The sequence below is a fragment of the Calidris pugnax genome, unplaced genomic scaffold, assembly GCF_001431845.1.
Source record: "Calidris pugnax isolate Ruff unplaced genomic scaffold, ASM143184v1 scaffold38, whole genome shotgun sequence".
In the NCBI taxonomy this organism is placed as follows: domain Eukaryota; kingdom Metazoa; phylum Chordata; class Aves; order Charadriiformes; family Scolopacidae; genus Calidris; species Calidris pugnax.
In genome coordinates, this window is record NW_015090995.1 from 11,758,349 (window position 1) to 11,782,265 (window position 23,917).

The window sequence follows — 23,917 nt, forward strand, 5'->3', positions numbered from 1 at the left end:
GGGCGGGTCCGCTGGCCAATCGGCGGCAAAGGCCCGTCCGATGAGAGCTGGCGGTTGACGTTGCGTTCGCCCAGATCCGTCTGGGAAGAGCCGATTGGCCGGCGGGGAGGCGGGGAGGGGCGCGCGGGGCGGTGGCGGCAGGGCGGGAGGGAGGGGTGAGCGGGCGCGCGCGGCGGCGGCTCAAGGAGTAAACAACCTGTCGGCGGGCGGGCGGCCGTTGGAGCCGGGTGCCACGTGACCAGTAGTGGCGGTTCGGGGCCGGCCGGCCGCGGGTTGGGCACGTGAGCGACCCGCGTCACCTCTGCGGGGCGAGTGACGTCATCACCGAGTGTGAGGTGGAAAGAGGACGAGCGAGGGGCCGTCGAGTGCCCCCTCTCCCCGCCGGGCGGGCGGAGCGGCGGCTCTGCCGCCATGTCTGCAGGGTGCGGAGCCCCGCCGGGCCCTTGGTCGCCTCCGCCACGCTCTCTGCTGCTATTAATGAATGAGTCCCGTGGCCAGCTCGCCCAGTGTCCCGCTCAGGTGGCACGGCAGCGCGGCCGCGCTCTGACCCGAGCCGCAGGCCGAGGCCGGGGGCAGGCCCCGCTGAGGCAGGCCCGGGGCCTTGGCGTGCTCAATGCAAGTGCTCCTGCCGAAGGTACATTTAAAGTTAGGAGTTTGTGTATATCAGCAATATAAATGTAAAAATAGCCTTTTTTTTTCCATAATAGAACTGCGGCTATGCCCGTGTGTCTCATCACTACCTCTCCCTTCTCCCGCACCCAAACCGAATGGACTTGATTTGCGTTTGAGGCCATTCTTTGTCTGCCTCACCGATGAGTCATTAGTTAGGATGACAGCTCTCGCCAATCCTTGACACTGACTTCCACCACCCACTTGTTAAATTTCTGGATAAATAGCTCAGTGTTTTCTTTCATTCTGCTTCTCAGATGTGGGAAAAGATATTTTTTTGAGTCTCCAGTAACTCATTTTGGAAGCTGACATGCCAAATCTTTTGCTTGCCGTATTGATTGTTAATGCCTCATTATTTCCTCATGCTTCTCCACTCTCTATCTGTTCATTGCCTGTTCATCATGTGTTTAAACTGCAATCTTTTGTTGTTTCATGGTTTTACAGCGTCTTAACACAGTATGTTCTTGTCCGTGGTTATAGTTCATAAGGGTTACGGCAATACAGTGAATAAGTTGTAACTACAGAAATGTAATTATTCCCAAAACAAGTACTACAAACACTAGGAAAATGAGATTAAATTTAGTTTTTAAAGAAATGCAGATACATCAGTATGAAAATACTAAACACCCCAATTTGATTGAACATTGATTCTGCCATAAAATGGTATCCTGCAATAGCTGTACAATTATATTGCATTATATTTTTGATAGCCCCTGAAAGAATTAAACTGGTTTTTGAAGATTTATTCCTTTTATTTTTCATTCTTTTCTACCTGGCCCGCCAGTTGCGTAGAGCTGAGATTACTTGGGCATTTCCATATATTGTTTTGATTTCTTTCTGTATTTTTACAAGAAAATTTAAAGGGGTTTAAAACTTTTAACTATATTAAAAGCCTAAAATCTATAGGTGATTTTAGGTGAACTGTGGTGAACAAGGTGAACTGTGTTCATTGCATGGTTATTCTAGCTGGTTGCTGAAGGATACGTGCGAGAGGAAGAAAGGAAATAATATGAAAGAAAGGGCTTGGGTTTTCTGTTTTGTTTGTGGTTTTTTTTTTAGTCATCAACCTCTGGGCTTGCTTGACAGCAACTATGAATATTCTGTATGTAAGAAGAAATGTATCAGTGTTTTCTGGTCTCTTGTAAAGTCTTTTGCTATTACATTGTACTTGGAACATGTTTGCTTGGGAGTTAAGAAAGCAAGGTGTGCATACCTTAGTCATGTAGAATTGTGGGGTGGTGGATGTGGCTGATCAGACCTATGGGTAGCTGCAAAGAACAGAGCTAATACAAGCAGAGGTTTCTGATGGGCCCCCTCTGGCTTAAAAAGAGTGCTTAGTCTTCCTGAAAACTTGAATTGTTCATAATTTTCTATGTGACTGTTAGGAGATACTTTCCTAAACTGCAAACTGATCTTTCTCTGGCCATTGGTCTAGCACATAGCCATAGTTTACTGTGTAAACTCAGTGCCCTGCTGTAATATAGAGTCGTGTTTATATTCTTCAGTTTTACTCATAGAAACCAACATAGCCTGAATATTAAATGCTTCCTTAACTGTGGTTGCATTGTCTTCCAGCAACTGTAAAGGGAAATCAAGATCCCCTCTTCGAGTCTCTTGAACTTCACCAGACTTGAAGAACCTGTAGTTCTTAGAGCTGGAGGTATGTTTGCTTTGCGTTTCATTTATTTGCTCTTTCTACCCTACCAAGTGCTCGTGTGAGGCAGGCACTGTAAAAGAACAGAAATTTGAAACCATTTATTTCATTATAGTTTTCACAAGTGGCTATAATGTCTATAATATGAAGTAATTAAGCAATTGGCAGTCTTACTGTTGAGCCAAACTGAGGGCCATATATGTCATCAGCTGCAGAAGTATTGAGGGACAAGTAATGGCTTCCTGTAGGTGTCCATGAAATTCCACAAAGAGCAATGTTATTAATTCAGTTAAGAGGCAAATGGTTCTGGACACAATGTCACATGATTTATTGCTCATTTATTCTAGTTTCACCAGCCTATGTTATGCCCATCCTCAGTTGCATGTACAGCAGTAATTACCGAATAAAAGACAAAAAAGAAATCAGGTTTGTTGGGTAGTAAAATACAGTCCTCAGTCCTGCACATGACATGTCCGTAAAAAGGAGAGGAACTCCAGATTACCTCTCTGTAGAAATTTAGAAAAAAAAAATCCCAGAAATATTTAGCAACCAAAGGATGTTGAATGAAAGGTAAGCTTCATAGTTTGTCATTTTATGTGTTACACTGTTTCACTAATAATAAACTTATATATTTCTAACATTTTATTAACTATTTTAACTTAGTTCGTCAAATAAATGAATGTAATTCTTTGTAATGTATATTTGTGGCCCAAACTCTTCCCCCAAATGTTTCATTTTATCTTGACATCTCCAAAGTAGCCTGTTCTCATTAACTTCTTAGCAGTTCGGTTCTCAGGATGGACATACTGTGACTTTTATAAGAGGCAAAGTTAGCTCACAAAATCAAATAGAGTAGCAGTCTTAAATTAATCACTTATAGCTAGGTTATTCTGCAAATGGGGAAACTTCCCCATTTGTTGTATGACAGTGGAATGAGAAAATGAAATGATTGTGACATTTTTTAATCAAGATCTAGAGGACAAAGGGGCCTCCCGTTTAAGGCACAGATGAGGAATTCTAAGCCATCGCTTCAATTTGTGACAGGTTTGCCCTACATCCTTGGGCAAATCTCTCAATCTATCTTGTTCTTCAATTTCTTAGTCATTAAATAGAAATAACAATTCCTCCCTTTCTCAAAAGAGTGGTTTTGGAGATAAAATCTGTTAATGACTGAGAACCTCGGGTATTAGGGTATCAAGGGTTATATAAAAATAATTGTACAAGCCAACCTGAGGGCTTCCTTTTTCCCTACAAATGTGTAGAATCCACTGTGTGTCGAGAGTCCCCTAAACATGCGTTTTCCGGGCACGAGCGACATGAACTCTTACTTCTGTCATCCAGGCCTTCTTCGCTGTGTTGAAATAAGATACCGGAACCTTCACAGCATTTATTGTGATGCTCATTTATGAAAATGTTTAAATTTGAATTTAAGATTTTTAGGCACAAAGATTAAAGGCAGACATCTTAAAGAGTTGCCCAATTTAATTTAGAGAGAGCTGCGGATGCTGAGCTCCTCTCTGATAATGAAGATCTGGTTGTTTACTTGTTCCATTATACTCCTTTCACCATCTATCTAATCCTATCACATAATTGTCTACAGAAAATAGTCAGACTCTTGGTTTCTTTACTGTTTTGTATAATTGGGGATAGTGTCACCATGCAGTGAAAAGAACCACAGAATGTTGTTTTTCAAGGGCATATGCTCAAATTTGCAAAATGTTTCTCACTGGATCAGTAGTGAATAGGAAGATTATTGTGCCTATTTGTTTTCCTATTTATGGATAGTTGCTATTTGGCTTATGTAGCAATGATAGCTCTGGGATTATGTGAAATACTACGTAGTTGCATATTTCACTTCCGTGAAAGAAACATAAATGTGCCCTTTTGCAAGAAACAGTTTTTGGCCTCAGTAAGATATGGAAACTACTAAAGCAATGAGACTTTTATTCACTAATTTCACCGATTGTCTTTGGAGAATAGCAGGATAGAACAGAAATTAAAGATACCCATTTATATAACTGAAAATAAAAAATTGGTATAATTAGCATCAGCTTTCAAGTATTAATCATTATGAGCAGACAGGACTGTTTTCATATCTTTTCCCCAAACTGAATGCAAATGAACCTTACTTATTACCTTCGTTGCTAGTACATCATATCTACTGAAAAGGTGTTACATATTGATTAGCCAGCACGTCTTGAATTCTTTGATTTTTAAAAATTATTCTACTTAAAAAATGGAAGTTATAGTAAATGCCCTCTAGACAGTTTATAGATGAGAAATTTCAGCTTTATGCTGGATAATATAGCTTCTGCAATTATTATCTCCATCCTCACTTGTAAAAATGCCTTAGGTTAAAAATATTTATTTGCCTTTCACTTGTCATTTTTTGACTTGGGAAGTTGCAAGTAATTTGTGTCTTCCTTTCCTGATGGAGGTTTCTTTAGCAGTAAAGGTACCAAATAGAAATTTGCAAACCACATTTGTGTGTTTGGTGTACTTGCTTTTTCTGATGACAGTTTCATTCTTAGAGTGTCAATACTTGAATACCAGTGGAGGTCAGATTGTTTTTAACCTGAATTTCTCCAGTGATATCTGTGTCAGGGAATGAGTGTACATGTGCTTGTCTTAATCACAGCCACACTTAACAAATTGACTATTGCTTTGGCAGTTTCATGTGGTGTCATTTTCATTTAGCTTCTATATTTTCTATTATTGTCCAATTGACAGAAATTGTCCTTTCTTTTTGGTGTAAGAGAGAAAGAACTCTACCTCATCTGTGTAGCAAGATGTATCAAATTTTTAATCTAGCCATGGCCAACAAAGTAATTTTCTTAAAATAATTCCTGTGGACTCTCCTAACTATGCTTGAATTATCATTATTTGTTATGTAAGGGCATATATTTTAAATGTTTATGAACAACTGAATTAGAAAAAATATACTGGAATGCACAGTTGTTAATTGACTAGCTCTTTATTTAGATTGCTTGTACTTTCTGATACAAGACCATTGAGTAGAGTCAGGTCTTACAAGAACTGTGACGGTATACAATGGAGCAACAGATGATCACCTGAACTTAAGAAAAGTATTTATCAGAAGAGAAAATATCATCCGACTTCAGGGAAAATATTTTAAAGAAGGAATCCCGGCATACAGAATCCTTTTTCACACAGAAGCTGGTATTCCCACCTGTTGATTTCTTTTTCAGCTGGATCTGAACTTTCTGTTGGAAAAGTTGGGCTGGTATTTTTGCTCTACAGTATCTTTGACTGATAGCTCAGAAATGCTTCCGCTTGTATCATAGAGGCAGCATAATCCATTTACGAAGCTATCAGACCTTCTGTCAGTAAGAAATAATATTGTAACTTTGCTATTACCTTTTTTTTTAACAAGTGTGGCTGATTTCCATTGCGGAGCAAGTGCCAGCTTAGGATAATGTTTCAGTCGCCTTCCAACAATAAATATCTGTGGTCATGTGCATGGAAAAGGCAGGGTGAAAGTGCCTTTGCTCCTCACTCTATGGAGCCATTTTTGCACACTTGCAGGAAGGGATGATTGTGGGTTTGCACATTTCTGTCGCACACTATTACCTAAATACAGGTAGCCCATAGTAGCAAGATAGTAAAGGGCTGTTTTATGTCTCTTCACAGTTATAGTAAATGACACTGCTCCAAAAAACTTAACCATTCTAAAGCACAAATGCCTATAAAGTAAACCAATTGTGTAGAGCTCTGCAAGAAGGCTTTGGGTGAAACAAAGAACAGAGCTCCTCTCCACCTGAGTACCAAAGGGAGTGTCTGCATCAGCATTTTAGGTTTAAGAGTTCATTTTTGAAGAAGACAGTCTTGAAGCGTGCAAACTGAATTCCTTTTTGATCAATCTAAACCTAAAGATGGGTTCCAGGAGCGTAATCATGGCGTATCTACATTAGTGTTTTAGTTTGGATTAGAAGTTAGTTATAGTAACTGGGAGACGTAACGGACATTGACTGGTCTTCCACATCCAGAGCCTCATCCCCGTTGTACAGAGGCGTCTGGAAAGATGAGGTGGGCAAGGAGGGGATTTGCCTGATGCCCTGAGCCTGGACTTGCCTCCATTCACTCCTTTACTTTAAGCTACTGCTTTCTGCCTGGCAGGGGGAGTGTACAGGATCCTGGACCTGTTGGAGTGGGTCCAGAGGAGGCCACAAAGATGATCGGGTGCTGGAGCACCTCTCCTGTGAGGACACACTGAGAGTATTTGGGTTGTTCAGCCTGGAGAAGGCTCCAGGGAGACCTTATAGCCCCTTTCAGTACCTAAAGCAGGCCTGCAGGAGAGATGGGGAGAGACTCTTTATCAGGGAGTGGAGCGAGGGGCAAGGGGTAACATTTTTAAACTGAAAAAGAGCAGATTAAGGTTAGATATTAGAAAGAAATTCTTTACTGGGGTGCTGGAGCACCTCTCCTGTGAGGACACACTGAGAGTATTTGGGTTGTTCAGCCTGGAGAAGGCTCCAGGGAGACCTTATAGCCCCTTTCAGTACCTAAAGCAGGCCTGCAGGAGAGATGGGGAGAGACTCTTTATCAGGGAGTGGAGCGAGGGGCAAGGGGTAACATTTTTAAACTGAAAAAGAGCAGATTAAGGTTAGATATTAGAAAGAAATTCTTTACTGTGAGGGTGGTGAGACACTGGCACAGGTTGCCCAGAGAAGTTGTGGATGCCCCATCCCTGGAGGTGTTCAAGACCAGGCTGGATGGGGCTTTGAGCAACCTCATTTAGTGGGAGGTGTCCCTGCTCAGGGCAGGGGGGTTGGAACTAGGTGATCTTTAAGGTCCCTTCCAACTCCAATCATTCTATGATCCCCTTGATCTTGGGTTTTTCTGGTGGCTGTTCCTGTTTCTGTCTCAGGGAGGGCAGGGCATGGTTCCACCAGTCTATCTCAGATTCCCTGATGCTCCATAACCTGTCGCCGTCTCTCGTGGCTGTCACCAGGCTGAGCGCATCGTTCCCATGGTCACACCTCACGTGGCTGTTCCCGCGCCTGCCTCTGGCACAGAGACCTGGGCGGCTGCATGTTGCTGTGGGAGCTCGCTCTGGGTTGCCACGTCCTTTCTGCCGAGCGCAGAGGACACGGATACCACAGCTGAGCTCCTTCTGGAGGGGGACGGCCACCTACCGGACTTCCCTCCTGAGCTGTGGGGGTGACAGGGCCCTTCCCGCCCGCGCTGCCCGGTGTGCGCGGGCGGCGGTTGCTGTGGCAACGCCCGGGTCTCGCCAGCCAATCTCGCGAGAGCGGCGGGCTCCCCTTGATCTTGGGTTTTTCTGGTGGCTGTTCCTGTTTCTGTCTCAGGGAGGGCAGGGCATGGTTCCACCAGTCTATCTCAGATTCCCTGATGCTCCATAACCTGTCGCCGTCTCTCGTGGCTGTCACCAGGCTGAGCGCATCGTTCCCATGGTCACACCTCACGTGGCTGTTCCCGCGCCTGCCTCTGGCACAGAGACCTGGGCGGCTGCATGTTGCTGTGGGAGCTCGCTCTGGGTTGCCACGTCCTTTCTGCCGAGCGCAGAGGACACGGATACCACAGCTGAGCTCCTTCTGGAGGGGGACGGCCACCTACCGGACTTCCCTCCTGAGCTGTGGGGGTGACAGGGCCCTTCCCGCCCGCGCTGCCCGGTGTGCGCGGGCGGCGGTTGCTGTGGCAACGCCCGGGTCTCGCCAGCCAATCTCGCGAGAGCGGCGGGCGGGGCTCCCGCCGCCTTGGCCCTGCCGCCCCGCGAGCCCCTTCGGGCCGCGTGGCCCCGCGCGCGGGTGTGTGGCACGGGGCTGCTGTGGAATTTGGCAATTAACTTCTCAACTTTCCATACCTGCGATGGGTATATTTGCAATTATCTTAAATCTGTAACAGGACAATGCAGACATTTTATAAAATAGATACTAACTATGCTGTTTTAGTGTTTAAAGTGGTTGCTTCTTACGTTAATATAAAATATATTAGTCTTGTTTAATGATAGCAAAGTGAAGTAATGCTCAGTAGAACACAATGCCTGTGGTGCCCCTCAGGAAGCCCCTGCTTCCGAACCCCTCGACGTGTTTCAAAATGCAGGGTGAGGTGGGGGCTGTGGTTGTTCCCCGTAGGGGACAAAAGGCAGCATTCCCAGTTCCAAGGGGCTCGGGAAGAAGTGGTGACTCAGACACGGTCCTCTGAATCATATTTCCCCTGAGCTGCAGTGTTGCACAAGCGGGGAGTGAGCTGCCAGCCCTCTGCCAGGTGAGGCACGTTCCCTCTCCAGCTGGCTCTCTTTGCTGACACACAACAGAGCAAACTGACCATCATGTTTCCTTCCGACACAATTTCTCCCAACTTCCCTACTCGCTCATGGAAGGAAGTAATGTCTCGTCAAGGTTTGCTCATTGATACAGTGCCCTTAGTATAGCTTTTTGGAAGAATGGTGTGATGACACAGTAGAATGCAAAAATGCCTTACAGCTTCCACACAGAACTTTGTGACCGTCAGATGCCTGCTGTAGTAAGTGTGTTTTACTGCTCATGTGGAAGTAGGTGGGACGCTCTGTTCACTTGTCAGGTCTGACACTAAGGCTTGTTCCTTGGGCATCACTTTCGTCCTGTAAGGAGCAAATTTGTCACAGTGAGAGAATATATCAGCAACACCTAGCTGGCTTGCAAAGTACCATTTGAGTTTGATTCCAGGGAGATTTGGCAAGAGTAATAATCACCTGGTAAAATATGATTAAACAAATCAGAGTTCTTGGTAAATATTTTCAAAATATGAGCTCGTATTCACACACAAACCAACAAAAATAAATATTTCCTGTGTGTTAAGAATTTAAGAATAGCATAAGAAAATAATCAACTGATTAGCTAATTAAGCTGTGCGATGACTTTTAACAGATTCAGTCAGCAGATTTTACAGATGAATAGTGATTTACCTGTAAATAGTTGAGACTAAAGTGTTCATTTGTTAATGTTAGATCAGCTAGCAATGCAAAGGTCCATTGTTCTTAATGGTTAAAGAGGTTAATGATTCTGGTAACCTACTAGGAATCAAACATTTAGAATTCCGAATTTGGTAGCAACAGTAATTCTATGTGAAGCCTGACAGTGAACAGTATTTATTTTCTTTCCTGATTTATGAAGGATGAAAATATAAAGTAGATTGGATAGCATATGTTGAAATCGGTCATTTCCATGTTAGACATACATACTTTACAGTGAAATTTTAAGAAAATTTTACCTAAACCATGTAGTTAAGGGACAAATTATCCACCTATCAATACCAGAAGAAAGACATGAGGAAATATCAATTTGCTGAGTTTAGTCTGTAGGATTGCTTGGGTAAGCAGCTGCTCACCAACACAAATACAGATTGTGCAATCTAATTTTAAGGCTGTAACCTGAAATTCCATTCTGTATGATCCTTACACCTATGTTTGTTCTTCAGAAAGAGCTTTCAAAGATTCACAAGTAGTTTTCACAACAACTAAAAATGTTTACAAAAGAAAATAGTTTATAATAAAGCCAGGGAAAAATTCATGTTGCAATAAATTGAAACAACAGGAGGTTGTCACTGAGTATTAGCTCCACCTCCTGATATGCAATTGTCAGGGCTCTTCTCTTGTTAATCTTTTATGCTTGCTAAGCTTCACTTTCCATCACTTCATAAAAAAATAAGAATAGACTGAGTAGTAAGGGATCATAATTATAAGAATTATGGTGTGCCTCTGTCTTTAGGAACGTAACAGTCACTCTGAAAGATATACCCTTATGGTGTAGGGTATGTATGTATGCATACCCTGATCTAGGCTGTCTCTGTGACTGGTATACCATGTGGCTAGTGAGCATGGCTTAGTCTGCTCCCATGGTGTTATTCATAGTTTGATGGAGTTCTGAGAATAGATGTTATCTATAGTGCCTTTCTAGGTAATTGTGATATCATTTTCATTATTTGTTTTATATTGTACTTATTTTTAATACATCAGTATAGATTAACTCATCACTTGTTACTGATGCATCTCGGAGAATAGGGTAATTTTCCCATGTACCCATGGCTTGATGTGAGTGGGAGTAGGGGAGAGGAAAGAGTGTGTGTAAATATGTTGTGTCAGTGCAAAATCAATCACTTAATGCCTTTCAGAACTGCCCTTACACTGTGTTTTCAGATATAGAATATTCTGTTACTTAGTACTGTTAGCAGTTCAGTGTTATTTCTGTAAATTTTTACTATATGCAGCATAATGACTTCTACCACAATATGAAGAATAAATAATAATATAGGGGCAGTGGGTCTCTAAATTACATTTCGTACTAAATTAGAACAGGCTTACTTCTCTTTTTATTTTCATAAGTGCATTTGATATATTTTAAAATAAAGTACTTCTTCATTTTTTTTACTAAAAGCTTCTCCAAAATTTCTGTCCTAAAATTCCTGAAGATAAAAGGTACAGTGTATGTATTTGTATCACTCAATTTCATAGCAATGTATTTCTCACCTCCAGACAGTTTATAAAGGAATAGTCTTCAGAAGATTTCAAATTTTTGCCTAACATTCTGCTGTTGCTGCTTAAATCAAATTCTGAAGTGTTCATGTTCCAAATCTGAATTATTTTTTAACCTTGCAAAGTGAACCTGGAATTGGATGCTAATCCCTTCAACATAAAAGCAGCGTATGATGTAATGAAACTACTTCACACAGTCTTACAAAGAAATTGTGTCCCAAAGAAGTTTATAGAATTCATTACTATTTTTGTTTGTCATATAGATAGGTAGTTACAGAACAAAATCAAGGGTATACATGTAAATGATGTAAAGAAGTTTGAAGAATGAACAAGTGAAAAAGGTAATACTCCCTGTGTTTATTTTTATTTACATATTTAAATGCCTATTGTTAGTTTGATAATAAGTAGTTAATAGTTGTTAAATAAGTCAGAATATAAACAGGTGGCATGGAATTTGGCAAAAGAAGTAGTATTTGATGTGATTCTTCATACAGTGGTTACACTTTTGAGGGGTGTTGGCCATAATACTTTCTCTAGCAAATAAAAAAAAAAAATAAATAGCCACACTATTTCTCTGGAAAATAATTTAGTTACATTAATATTTTAGTTTGAATCAAAACATGATTATTTGCTTGTTCTTTAATATGCTCTGATTAGAAGGCATGCTAAAGCCTTCTGAATGTCTAGTAAAACAGCATATGTCTGTGAATGTGTCATATGTCTGAAGAAAAGAAAAACAAGTAAGGAGGGCCATTATGAAAAGGTTACTAACATCCTATTAGGAGAGGGGAACAAATACAGGTCTCATACAGGTGGAAATAACTCAAAGTGACTTAGAGCAACACTAATTTCTCATAACTGACAAGTGGATCAGGTCATCTTCCTTCTCCTTCCTTCTCTAAAGAAGTTCACTACTTTCAGCCTTCAGGTTATTTTTACGTGCTTCTCTGTGGACCCACAGAAAAGCATTGATACAGCTGTGTGAGTCAAAGAAATCAGACAGTTTCTTCTAAGATGTCTTTTGTTGTTTTTCTCTCCAAAAAGCATCAGGATGATATTGTTGGTTAGAGAGACAATTTGGGTTAGTGTATTTTTCTATTGAGTTTATAGAGTTTACATCTATAGATGTAAAAGTATTTATACAATAGTAATACACTTAATTTTCACGCTCTATGTTGCAAATACAGTGTTTTGACATACAATGTAAATGGTGTGAATTGTATTTAGATGAAATGCAGTGTACAGTCTAAAGAACATGGCATGTCAACTCCAGTCAGCATGAAATTAAGAATATGGGTTCACACACACATAAACACTCATATATACATACACACACACCACATATATTTACATCCAGTAAAAGAAAAGATATAGCCTAGACAGTCAATAAAAACCAGATCTGTATCAGTGAATCAGTTTAGAATCATGGTAAACTTAGAATATAGAGTCAAGTAAAGCAGCTGGCCAAATTGTTAAACCTAGTTCTCAGTTATGCTGAAATTAAAAAGCAGAAGAAATATTTCTGATGACTGCCATGACAAAAAATAAACTTTTTGGTGTCTAAATTTTTTATCCCTGAAATAGTTAATGAATTAAGAGCACAGCTCAAACGATCATTTAGTATACTCAAGAGTTTACTAAAGTCAGGCTGCTGATCCTAAAGTTTTTCCTTGGCTAAGGAAAAAATTGTAAATCAACATTCACAATGTTAACATTTCTTTCATTCTAAAACCCTGTTGTTCTTTGGGGATATGAGAGAAGGTAGGCCTAGTGAATTATTTGCTCAGATATACAGAGACTGCTTTTCTTTCAGAAATTTGCACTAAAGTTACCTGCACCATTTGAAGATGTACTCAGGTACTCTATGTGCAACAATTTGAAGCTGACTCAGAGCAGCTCAGTGCAAAAAAACAAAGTGACTAATCTCTTTGTAGAACTGAGGCTTTGCAACTTTGCTCTGAGTCATCATGACAACTCAAAGTGCCTAGACTTAGTACAGAAATAAACAGATTTAAACAGAGCACTCGGTTTCAAAACAAACATTACTTCTGGTCCTTCTGTCAGAATGACCTTGGCAACTCTATTTAACATCAAAGTGTTGCTGATATGCAGGGTGGTTTAAAATCTCTGGAAGACTATCAAAGTGGAATTTGAGAAGTTAAGGAAAAATGAGAAAAGAAAGAATGAAAGGCAAAAATATTTTCTTATCCATTAAGAATGCCACACATAAAGAGAGTGGTAGCAATCATTTGTCTAGTAGCAAGACTGGAACTGAAAGAATAAAATTGGAATTGGTGGCATTAGGGTTTGTAGGGGAGAGGTAAGGGAGATCTTTAATAGTTTGCCTATTCTTGACACATTCTACCCACCCTTAAGTAGTCATTCACATTCTAAGATCAAATAAATAACTAAACAGTTACATTAATCCTACTTTATTCAGCAAAACTCTTTGATAAAAATTTATGGTCCTCTATGGTGCTATCTAAAGGGTAAATACTAGTACAAGTTGAGCTGAAATCTCTTCTGAAATGGATGAGTGGTTGCTTCTGCCACCTCCAAGTTATAGAAGCAGATCTTTCTTTCAGTGGCGCTAGTGCAGATTTGGAGAAAGAGACCTGAATATAATGATCTGCAAATTAAATATGGAAATAATGAGTTGCTCCTGATTTGCTCTTGTGTAAGTAAGAGTAGTATTTGGCCCTATATATTTATTTCAAGATTATAAAATACATTATAACCATTTTGAAATCTGTACTAGAATGGCTCTGGGCATGTCTGTGCAGACAGACCCAAGTTTTTATGCCTGTAGTCCAAGATAGCCAGCCACGATCCAGTTGTGACTCAGAAGCATGAATTCTGTGCTGTCGCAGAGCTAAGAAACCTTCTGTGGCATCCAAAAGCCATAGAGGTTCGTTAGGGTGAGAGTGTGCCCACACTGAGCCCCACCATTCAACAAGGTCGGTTTGCCTGTGCGCTTTTTTTGTCCCAAGTTGGTTTAGCTCAGCGTAACATAGACGCAGCGTCTGCCAGGGTTGGCTGTGTTCAGTAATGCCCAATATCCACATGCAAGGCTTCTTCACTGGGGAACAAGTATTCCAGAACAGAAAAGAAACTTAATATAGAACTTATAAACATAAATTATGGGTATCTAGATCAATAGATTTAGTCATTAGATAATCAGCGGTGGCACTGAGTATATTATACAGCTTGAGGTAATAATTTGGTTTATTACAAATAAAATACTACATCTCTGAAATTAAAATATGCATATTTGGGTATCGAAAAAGATTTTTATAGAAATGGTATCTTGTTTAGTGTCTCATTTTATATAGGTTGCAATTGCTGCAATAGTGAAAAAAGTAAATAAATCTAACAAAACTTCAGAAATGAGCAATGCCGAATGTCCTGTTCTTTGAGTCACAAAATTAGCAAGAGGTAACTTGTTAATCACTTTAACATTAAGAAAGCTAATAAGTGTGTTAGTTTAAATGCTTTTGTGCTTGAGGTGGGATCATGTAATATGTCAGAAAGTAAGCAGAGTTGGGCCTCGCCTGTACTTGAATGGGAGATGCGTAAGAAAAATTCATCATATTACGAGAAAGGATGTCAGTTTCATCATTACGGCTGAGTCAGTGCTGAAGTCGTGCCTGCCACGGTGTTAAGGAAACATTCTGCTGTTCGAGTTGGATCCCAGATGCATTCGGTGGTTAGGCTTAAATTTGAATCCACGGTCTGTGGCATTACATTTAGGCAAACTTTTTGTTTTGAATTTACATCAGGATCCTCACAAAAACAATAAAAAACATGTAAAGCTTGTCAATGGGATATAGAATTAAAGTTATATAAATATACTTTAGTTATTATTATTAATTGCTCGATACCTCTTCTTTTGTCTTCAGCATGAGTCAGTAGGAAGATATGGTCATAATTTCAGTTTTCTCTGTCTTACTTCTCTGTGGCTCCCACATCTTGTAAAAAAATTCAGAGGATGATTGATGAAAGGAAAATTTAAAAAATTACGTAAATGTTTGCTGTGTCATGTATACAAAGCCTATAAATAGCATTTCAAAAAAAGTTAAAATTAAGAATTGTAGAAAACTGAGATGGGAGGATAAATATAAAAGGACAAATTCTGTTAACTGCAGGGCTAAAGAAAATTTGATGGCATTTGAACAAAAGCAATCCAGAAATTCTTTGAAGTCTGTTAGTACATGGGGGATAGTACATGAGTTAATAATAATACAAGAAAGATGAACCTTTTCACGAAGAGTATAGTCATTGCACTTCTGAAATTACATTGTTTCTGAAATAAAATTTGCTCTGAGTCTGAGAATTCACCTTTGTTGATACACAGTTTCAGAACCACACTGTAGTCCAGAAATTATTATTGTTTTTATTAGATTGAATTTGATTTTTCATGTTTTTCCAAAGCTTCTTTGAAATCCAGAGGATGTAATGTCTTTGGATGGTTAGTTCTGTCATTGGTGTAGTCATCAACCTAATCTTTCAAACAAAAACAGACAAGAGACAAATTTGGGACATAAATGTCTTCAAGTAGCACTGAGATTGCTGAAGATAAAAGGGAAAGTAACTTCCTGAAACTTTGGAAAATAAAATTGCGTTGACATTTTCAATATAAAATCTGCTCCTCTATTCCTGTTTATTTTCTTCTCTTAAATCAAAACCCCTTTATCTCCATCCAGAAAACTCCTGTTCCTACTCGGTTGAGAAATATATACTCCCCTGTTTCATCACATTTCTCTATATTGAACTATCATTCCCTTCATAGGAAATCGAGGCAGATTCCTGAAAGAAAAGGTCATTAATATTTCTTTAAAGATAATACTGTTTACATCCTCTACACGGTGTTTGCTGTATTATCTGCTGTGTTTCCTGTTGATGTGAGTAACTCAAGAGTCTGTGCACGTAAGGACTGGAGTTGTTGCATTTTTACTCCTTTGTAGTTGTTAGTGGGATGATGAAATAACTTTTTCAGTCATTCCCAGAGCAAATGCCTTATTATTGGATCTAAGAGACATGCTGCTGTCCCAGTGTTTCTAGGTCTAAAAAGCACTCAGCTCAGAGGCATTTCATCTTTTCATTATACAAGACTCAGGATGCCTGTGAGCCGGCAGAGCCGCTGCCTCTGTAATTCACCACGTTTCTGACCCAGTGTTACACTTCCTAATAGAAGAGCCAAAAGAAACTACAATGCATAGTTACCAGGTCTGCAAACTAGTTGGTTTGTATGTGGCAATAAGATTTAAATATCATTCATGAAGTTAATTAGCGTTGTTATTGATCAGAAATCTGAAGATTTAAAAAACAGAACGGTGTTTCATAATGCCTTTTGGGAATAGTATGACAAACACATCTGCAGTCAGGTTTCCCTTCCTGACTTTGGCGCTTTCTGGAAAGATAGCATAATATAAGGGTTATAATGGGTTGTTGGGTTATAATAGGTTGTTGGATTGTAAGACCTAAATAATTTAAAGTATCTTTGCCTATGCTTACTTACGTGGAAAAAGAAAAACAGTGTTTTTAGAGAGGTTTTGATTTGTTTCCAAATGTCTAGAGTAAAGGAAGTTGCTATATAGTAGAAGAAATGTTACTTTGACTGGGTGGATTTTATTCGTAGAAAATCTTACTTCTTCTATTTCATGGAAGAGCTGACAGAGATTAGTTTTCAACTGAATACCACATAGTACTCTGCAACAACATCATGTCATTGTGATATTTTTAAAATAATTATGTGTTGGAGTAATGAATAAGTCCCGATAACAAAGATTGCTGAAGGCTGCTCGCATTTGCATGGGCAAAGCTAAAATACGTTATTAATTGTATTCAGTATCAAACTTCTTGTAAAGAAATATTACATTTCTTGGGTAAACATGCTTGATTTTTTTTTATCCAATCATAAATTAAAAATCTTATTTTGACTGTTCACACAGTTAATAAAATATTCTCCTTCTTGTGTCTACAATCCATTAGGAAAAGATATCCACTAGTGCTGCTGCTGGGGAAGTGACACTGAGTGGCACAACACTGCTATTTTGGGAGTGGGTGCAGCCTAAAATGGGAGGCTAGGGTGGAGTCCTGTGCATGTTAGTTCATTTTCCTCTGCAAGCTATGGAAATTCTATCTTACAGTTTTAAGAGCAAAAAGAGAGGCAAAGTTGTGGTTTCATTGCAAAAAAATATTTGTAGTATGTCAGAGAATATGAATGTACTTTGTTCCCCTTTCTCTGAGACTAAGTCTGTTCTTAGCTGCATAATAAATCTAGAGCAGCTTCAGAGAAAGTAAGGCCACTTAATGAAGATAGGAAAAGTTTTACAGTTTATACTAAATTACAATTTTTGTATCTTGAAATTCAGTGCTTCTGTCATTTTGTCACCTGCCTTATCTGTGAACTTTGGTGCCTTCACACAAATACAATACTCTATGCTTTTTCTAGGATCATATTTATGAAATTATTTCCTGATTAATGTTATGGGAAATATTTCTGATTATTTGACATATTGCAAATGGTTAGGATATCAAAGAATTGGAAGCTGGTGATGTCTAAAGTTGCCTTGCTAAAACTCAGATATAAATTTGCTCAAAACTGGAGAACTGGTGACAAAGACCGTCACTTTTTGATCCCAAATGCAGTAGGGAAAGCCTACACTGTTGAGCCTCTGATAAGAACTATATTTTTCATGAGCATCTTTTAAAAAAAGTTTTTATGCCCATGGATGTTTATTTGCAGCCTGAATTTGCTTGTCTAAATTCTCATGCAAAAAATCGCAGCACTTTATTTCTATAGCTGTTGATAAATTTTTGGGCTTGATGTTAAATCTATAGAATGCTAAAATAATTGGTTATGATCTATCTGTAGAAACTGAAATGTTTGTGCATATGTACCAATCAATGCATGAAAAGTATTAAGATGAAATTAGTGAAAGTAACATTTTAAGAGGACTTAGAGAATTATAACAAGGAAAGATAGTAGAGTGTTTGGTAAGTGCCCTTCATTTTTCTGTGTTCCCATGTGTTTAGGATTTCATTTGAAGTGTACAAAGGGTGCTAGAGCCTGCCTATAGAAGCAGAAGCAAGTAAGAGTGACAAAGATTTAATACATTTCTCTAAATTGCATCTAATAGAGCTGTTCTTCTGGATTGCCAGAAAGGGCAAGAATTTGGCCCTTTGGAAGTGTCTTTGATGAGAGAGACTCCCCTTGTGTACATTACCTGGCCGAAAGGTAGTATAGTGCACTACTGAGTCAACACAACTGTTCTGGCTTGTTTTTTAAATATTTGCAGGGAGTTCACAGGTGATTAGCTGACAACCAAGAAGGAGACTCTAGAAATTTATTGTTTAAGAGAATCCTAAGCTTTTGACTCACACACAAGAACAAGGTTTTATAAGAATGACAGAGGAGCACTGAGTTCATGAGTCAATGTATTGTGCTGGAATGTAGCCAGCTGTAGGCACGTAACAACAGTAGTGCACTCCAGAATTTGACTGCTTTCTGTGACTTTGTAAAATATTTCTGAATTTGCAAGAGGATTTTAATCTAGAAGCACAATTTCTTAAAAAAAAAAAAAAAGAGAAAGTGTCCTTTTTTTAATCACTAAAAACTGGACATTTACACCAAGGCAGCTCTTGTGTAGCATTATGTGCATGTGCATGTGATGCGTCTCCTCTAAGCATATAACATAGAGGTAAAGCCATAAGAAAGATGCTCTAGAGAAGGGAAATCCGAGGTTATTTTGCTTCAAAATTAGAGCTGAGTAAGTATGCAGCTCACTCCCAAGTTAGTCTAGAAGCCCCTTTAGCAGAGTATTTGAAATACCTACATTTTGTTGCCAATCCAGTGATGTCGGTTTGATACGGAGCCACACTGAAACTGTTCACAAGTCATATGTGACTCAAGAGCTATATGTATGTTGGTTATTATGTCTTACAAACACTGACCTACAGTGTTTATGACTATAGTGGATTAGAGCAAAAGGCAAATGCATTATTTTTCAGTTGTTAATCTCAGTCCTTTTAGGGGCAAAGCCTGCCCAGTCATTTGCTAGTTAGTGATGCGTATGCTCCTAGACATAAATGAGTTTATAAAAGCTTGGGGAAAAGTTCTGAATTGCGAAAATACGTTAATATGTAAGAATGCCATTGCAAGCTTTCTGGGACAGTTTTTCTTCAGGCAAAACTGCAACTGAATGGTTTTCTAATCTTCTGTAGGCAATGAATATGAATAGTTAGCAGAGCCACTAAAATTGATATAAACTAAAATCAATATAAATACATAAACTAAACAAATAAAGAATCTTGATTTCTAAGTTCCTTTAGATACTATGCAAATATGGACAAACCTAATTTTGAGAGGGTATACATGTCTCCTGTTAGGGAGATCCCATCTCATGTACTGTGGACATCTAGAGAACATGGCACTTACAGCTTCTGAAGTGAACTTAATTCACTGAGAAGCTGTGCTCAGCTCAGACATACTGATAGGATCAGTCCCTCCAAAATCTTTAAATGCATTTTATTACCAATTACTTTTCCAACAGCCTATCAGCTGTATCAAAGCACTATTTGTCTAATAACAAGTTAGTAACTTCAAAGGTGTCATTGATCCTATTACAGAGGCAGACAGTGTTTACAATGAAAACCTTTAGTTAAATTCAGTTGCAGATGTTTTTTTAGTTGTATTTTAGTAGACTACTTTTTGTAATTAACTGTAAATAGCACTGGTTTAGGTTAAGAAAATATTATAATTTTTTCTTGAAATACTTTTTCCTGTCTTCTTTGCTGGAGGTATATCTTTGCTTGTAACTAAACTGTTAACACTGTGTATTTTTAGTTTTAAAACTAAAATAGTTTATAGATTTATTCACAATGAATTGAAATCACAAAGGAAGAAAAAATTGATCCTGATAATTCTTATTTTCTTTACTCTCTTTTATAGAAATGGAAAATTACATTTATCTGTAAAATGATTACATTTCTAGAGCATAGGAATTCATCGTCCTTGTTTTCTTTTGCTGCCATGTCAATTTAGCAGCAACAGTAGGACTAAACAAAGTCAATCTGTTGATACACGAGGCCTAACATTTACTGAATAGCCAGTCACAATTTTTTATTCTCCATCAGCTGGGATTCTTTATTTTATGATCTCCCATCTAAATGTTAGCCAGGGTTAGTAATGTTTCATTTCCAGGATGAAATGTGATTGAATGCTTTCAGCCTGTGTGGGCAGACTACCAGGAGGAAAAAGATACATGCACCTGATAATACTAGTTTGACTGTTTTCCTTACAGTGATTTTGTTTGTGTCAGTATATACAGAATGGAATATCTGTTCACAAAGTAAGGTAGTTACAAATTTCAGAAGGAGAATGTGTCTATGGTGAAAATACTTAAGAAGAGTGTTTTAGTGAAGTTATTACACATATGGATGAATAATACTTTTACCTACAATGTGCTGGAGTACAGCATAGAGCAAACAATGATTCATTCTCTTCTAATACACCTTTTCTTAAATAGGATGATTCATATCAATACTTCCTTAGAGGAATGCACTGTATGTTTATTTGTTACCGAAACCAGACTGCAAGACCCAACAGAAGATCTTTTCAGTTCCTCTTAAGGCAGGTCTGTAGGAGTTTTTGTTGTTGTTGAAGAGAATACACAAATGAAAGTTGAGAAAAATATAAGTGCAAGTCTGATTTAGATTCTTAGCTGACAGAAATGCCATTTACTTTTTTCAGTAAAGCCATACTACTGAATCAAGGTTATCAGATTCTGAGAGAATGAAAAAAACCAAAACCATCTTATGAGTGCAGGCTGGGATTTAAGGAACAGAAGCACAAAGAACTTTTTGTTTATCTATTAATGTCCTACCACAGCTAAAGTAACAAATTGCTCGATGCCTTATCACTAATTGCTACAAGACAAAAATGCAGTGCCCTCCAAGGGCTAGATGAAGCAGTGGGCCTCTGAATCCTTTTACTTTTAACGTAGAAATATGATTTATGGGAAAAATGTACCTTCTATTCAGTTCTGTATCTAGATTTGAAAACCACGAGGTCCAAATCTCAGTTCGTAGCATAGGTTTTTTTTATGTTCATCTTGTGTGTTTCTGGCAAGGTGTAATGCTCCTTTCAGTTATCTTTCCCAATTTGTGAGTAATTCTTGTTTTGAGCTATTAATGATGATTCTGCCCAATAAGCAAATCCTTCTTCTACAAATAATAAACTGTTGTTAATTAAAAAAAAAAAAGCACAAGAGCACTCTAAAAATTAAGAAGGAAAGCTTATTTTAAAATACTGTTTTACTTAATATGCTTCATATACTTCATCTCCCGTTTATTGTCTCAACTTTTCCCTATGCAATTCTCTACATATAATCATGGTGTGCTATTAACCTTGGAAGATGTAAGTGTTATGGGAAAGGAATCTGGAACAGAGGACTGAGAGTGCACAATTAGAAGAAACATTTTTTCACAAAAGAAGACACTGTGACAAAAAAATAAATATGTATTTTTCAAGCAAGGCTAGCCTTCAGTTTCACAGACTTTCACAGCCAGAGGAGTCTCTGTTGGTACAGCAGCAGAGATTGAGCAAGACTTACTTTATAAGTACTGGAGTTGTAAGACACAAGCAAACAATTTAATTTCTATAGCAGGAATTTGGAGATAGATGTAAAAATTTTTAGGCTTTTCCATGACACAAAAGAGATTGGGAATGTGGGGGCAGGAGCTGACGGGCACAAGCTAACAGTAAATAAGTTTAGCTGTAACATTAGTCTGCCCCTCAGCTGGTACACATCACAGCTTGGCTTTCTTAAAAAAGCTGTCGGTATTCTTGGTGGAGAAGCCTAATACTGGATGGATTTAAAGCCTTGGTCTGCCTTCTTGCCTACAGAAATATTGCCTCTGAAAGACCTTAGGGTATATTAGGAAGGTGACCTGAGAAGCTCACATGGCAGTTACTCTTGCCATGCTTGATCTGTAAGTAAACAGAGGGTCTCAAAGGATGTTTACAAGGTACTATGCAATGCAGATAGCTCAGATCCTGAAAGCAGTACAGCCACAGTGACAGAGAGCTCTGCTCAGACTTACTAGGTCAGCAGCCTTTGCAAAATAGCTATACAGCTGCTTTGCCCAACATTCTGCTGTGTAAACATTCCCTAGAACCTCCAGTTCAAGAATAGCGTAGGTAGTGGCACGTATTTTTGCAGTGCCCTGCATTGGACTGTGGGCAAATGTTTGGTTTCAGAAAATCTTAATTAAGTATTAATATGCTGTTATTAGATAAAAAAACATGATAGTTCCATTGTAAACTGCCCAGCATTCCCGAGTTATTGTTATAATGGATGATTTGAGTCATCTTAAACAAGGGTAGGGTTCTATTTGGTAAAGTAAATTGCCTAACTGAATTCGCTGACACCCCAGCTAGACTGCTTTTGGCACCTGAACCCTATAAGACAGGTTTGAGTATTTCCATGATATATTTCAGCCTGCAGGTCAGAAATACCCTATGGTATTGATGCGACTCTGATTTTATTAAGCTACATGCCTTGTAACACAGCAAAATAAGATAATAAGACATACAGAAAATATTCTAATTAATTTGTGCATGTTCATGTTAACCTTTTTCTAAGATTTTTTTTTTTGTTGAATTCTCTTACCCTGAATGACTTCCTGCACGCTGTCTCCAGTAGCTAGAATTACTTTTTGTAAACTAATGCGCAGTTTGGAAGTTCTCCACTTGGCCACCTGACATTTAGGTGCAATGTATTGACTTATGCAAGACCCCAACTGCTAACGGATGTGCAAAAGTTATGGCTAAATGAAAGTCTGCCTTGGAAATCTGTCTTGGTAATATGCAAGAAAAAGTATACATAATGTTTCCCTCTCTTAGGTTAATAATCCTGCTATGTTGAAAACCGTACCAGACAAATTAATCGATACTGCTTAAAGAGTGGAATAAGCTCACACAGTAATATATTCTGTATTCAGGAAAAGTCAACTCAACTTTTGTCACATCTATTGGAGTCTTTAAAGAAGTTACTGAGCAGGTGAATGAGGAAAAAATATTAGATACAGCCTGCTTGTATTTATAAAAGCCAATTAAAAAAATCACCTGTGTCAAAAGCTCTCACAGAAGTTAAACTGTCAGAGGTTAAGATGGAAGATCCTCTATTGGGTTAATAAGTGGTTAAAGAGTAGAAGAAGAATGAACTATCAGTTTTCACAGTGGGTTTTATAGCTTTAAGAGTACGTAGCTCAGTGCAGTCTAGCCTCCTGTTTATTAGTTTTTTGAGTAGGTTTCACGTATTTGTGAAAGACAAGGCCTTTTTGAGATTTGAGTTTCTCAGACTGGGGGGAATTAGACTAGAGTTTGGAAAAGAAGTACTACTCAGACTTTCCATTCTTAGATCCACAGAGGAAAACTAGCTCAAGCTGTTGCAGTAATAGTAATTAAAGTATAATAAAAGAGAGAACTTAAGTTAATCCGATCTTTTTTCTTCATTTCTAATGTTTCCTGTTTATGAAACACATTAGGTCAGACCAATGTAACAGAAGATTCAAAAATTCAGCAACAGAAAAGCTACTGAGTCAAATTTTACCTTTACTATAACTGTGATTTAAGAACATACATAAACATGAATATAATTTTTAGTTGTGGATTGAATCAGTGTACTAGACTGCTTTTTCACAGAAACAGGATAAAGAGTTGCAAGAACAGGATGACAATGTGAGAGATCTTTATTTGTACTACTATGGTAAGAGTCTCAATGACTAGTATATAGTGTAATATCAAAAGAATACAAATTAATAATACTTTAAAATATTTGAAATCAAAAGAAAGCCATAAGATTTTTAAGACCAACATTCCATTCAAAATAGCTGATACAGGCTCTATTGCTCTTTCCAAAATAAAAATGATAGTGATTACGTATTGATTGATCTGGAATTCCACGTCACAATAGGAGAAATTTTGACTAACTAAATTCCTGAATTTACTGCAAGCATTCAGAAAAAGACTTTTGTTTTATTTTAACTTTCAGTTGCCTTAGGACTTCAGAAAATATATCAAAATAGAGGACATA

General features: G+C 38.4%; 2 protein-coding genes across 2 annotated transcripts in view; one reads left to right on the plus strand and one right to left on the minus strand.

Moving 5' to 3' along the window:
- IRS4 (insulin receptor substrate 4) overlaps positions 1–413 on the minus strand; it is a 24,230-nt gene extending 23,817 nt beyond the window's left edge. The window contains exon 1 of the mRNA XM_014954924.1: positions 5–413. Coding sequence (XP_014810410.1) covers positions 5–413 — 409 coding nt within the window. The remainder of the gene's footprint in view (positions 1–4) is intronic.
- NXT2 (nuclear transport factor 2-like export factor 2) overlaps positions 368–23,917 on the plus strand; it is a 68,109-nt gene continuing 44,559 nt past the window's right edge. Inside the window, exons 1-2 of the mRNA XM_014955075.1 lie at positions 368–634; positions 2,245–2,329. The gene's annotated coding sequence lies outside the window, so the exon portion shown is untranslated. The remainder of the gene's footprint in view (positions 635–2,244; positions 2,330–23,917) is intronic.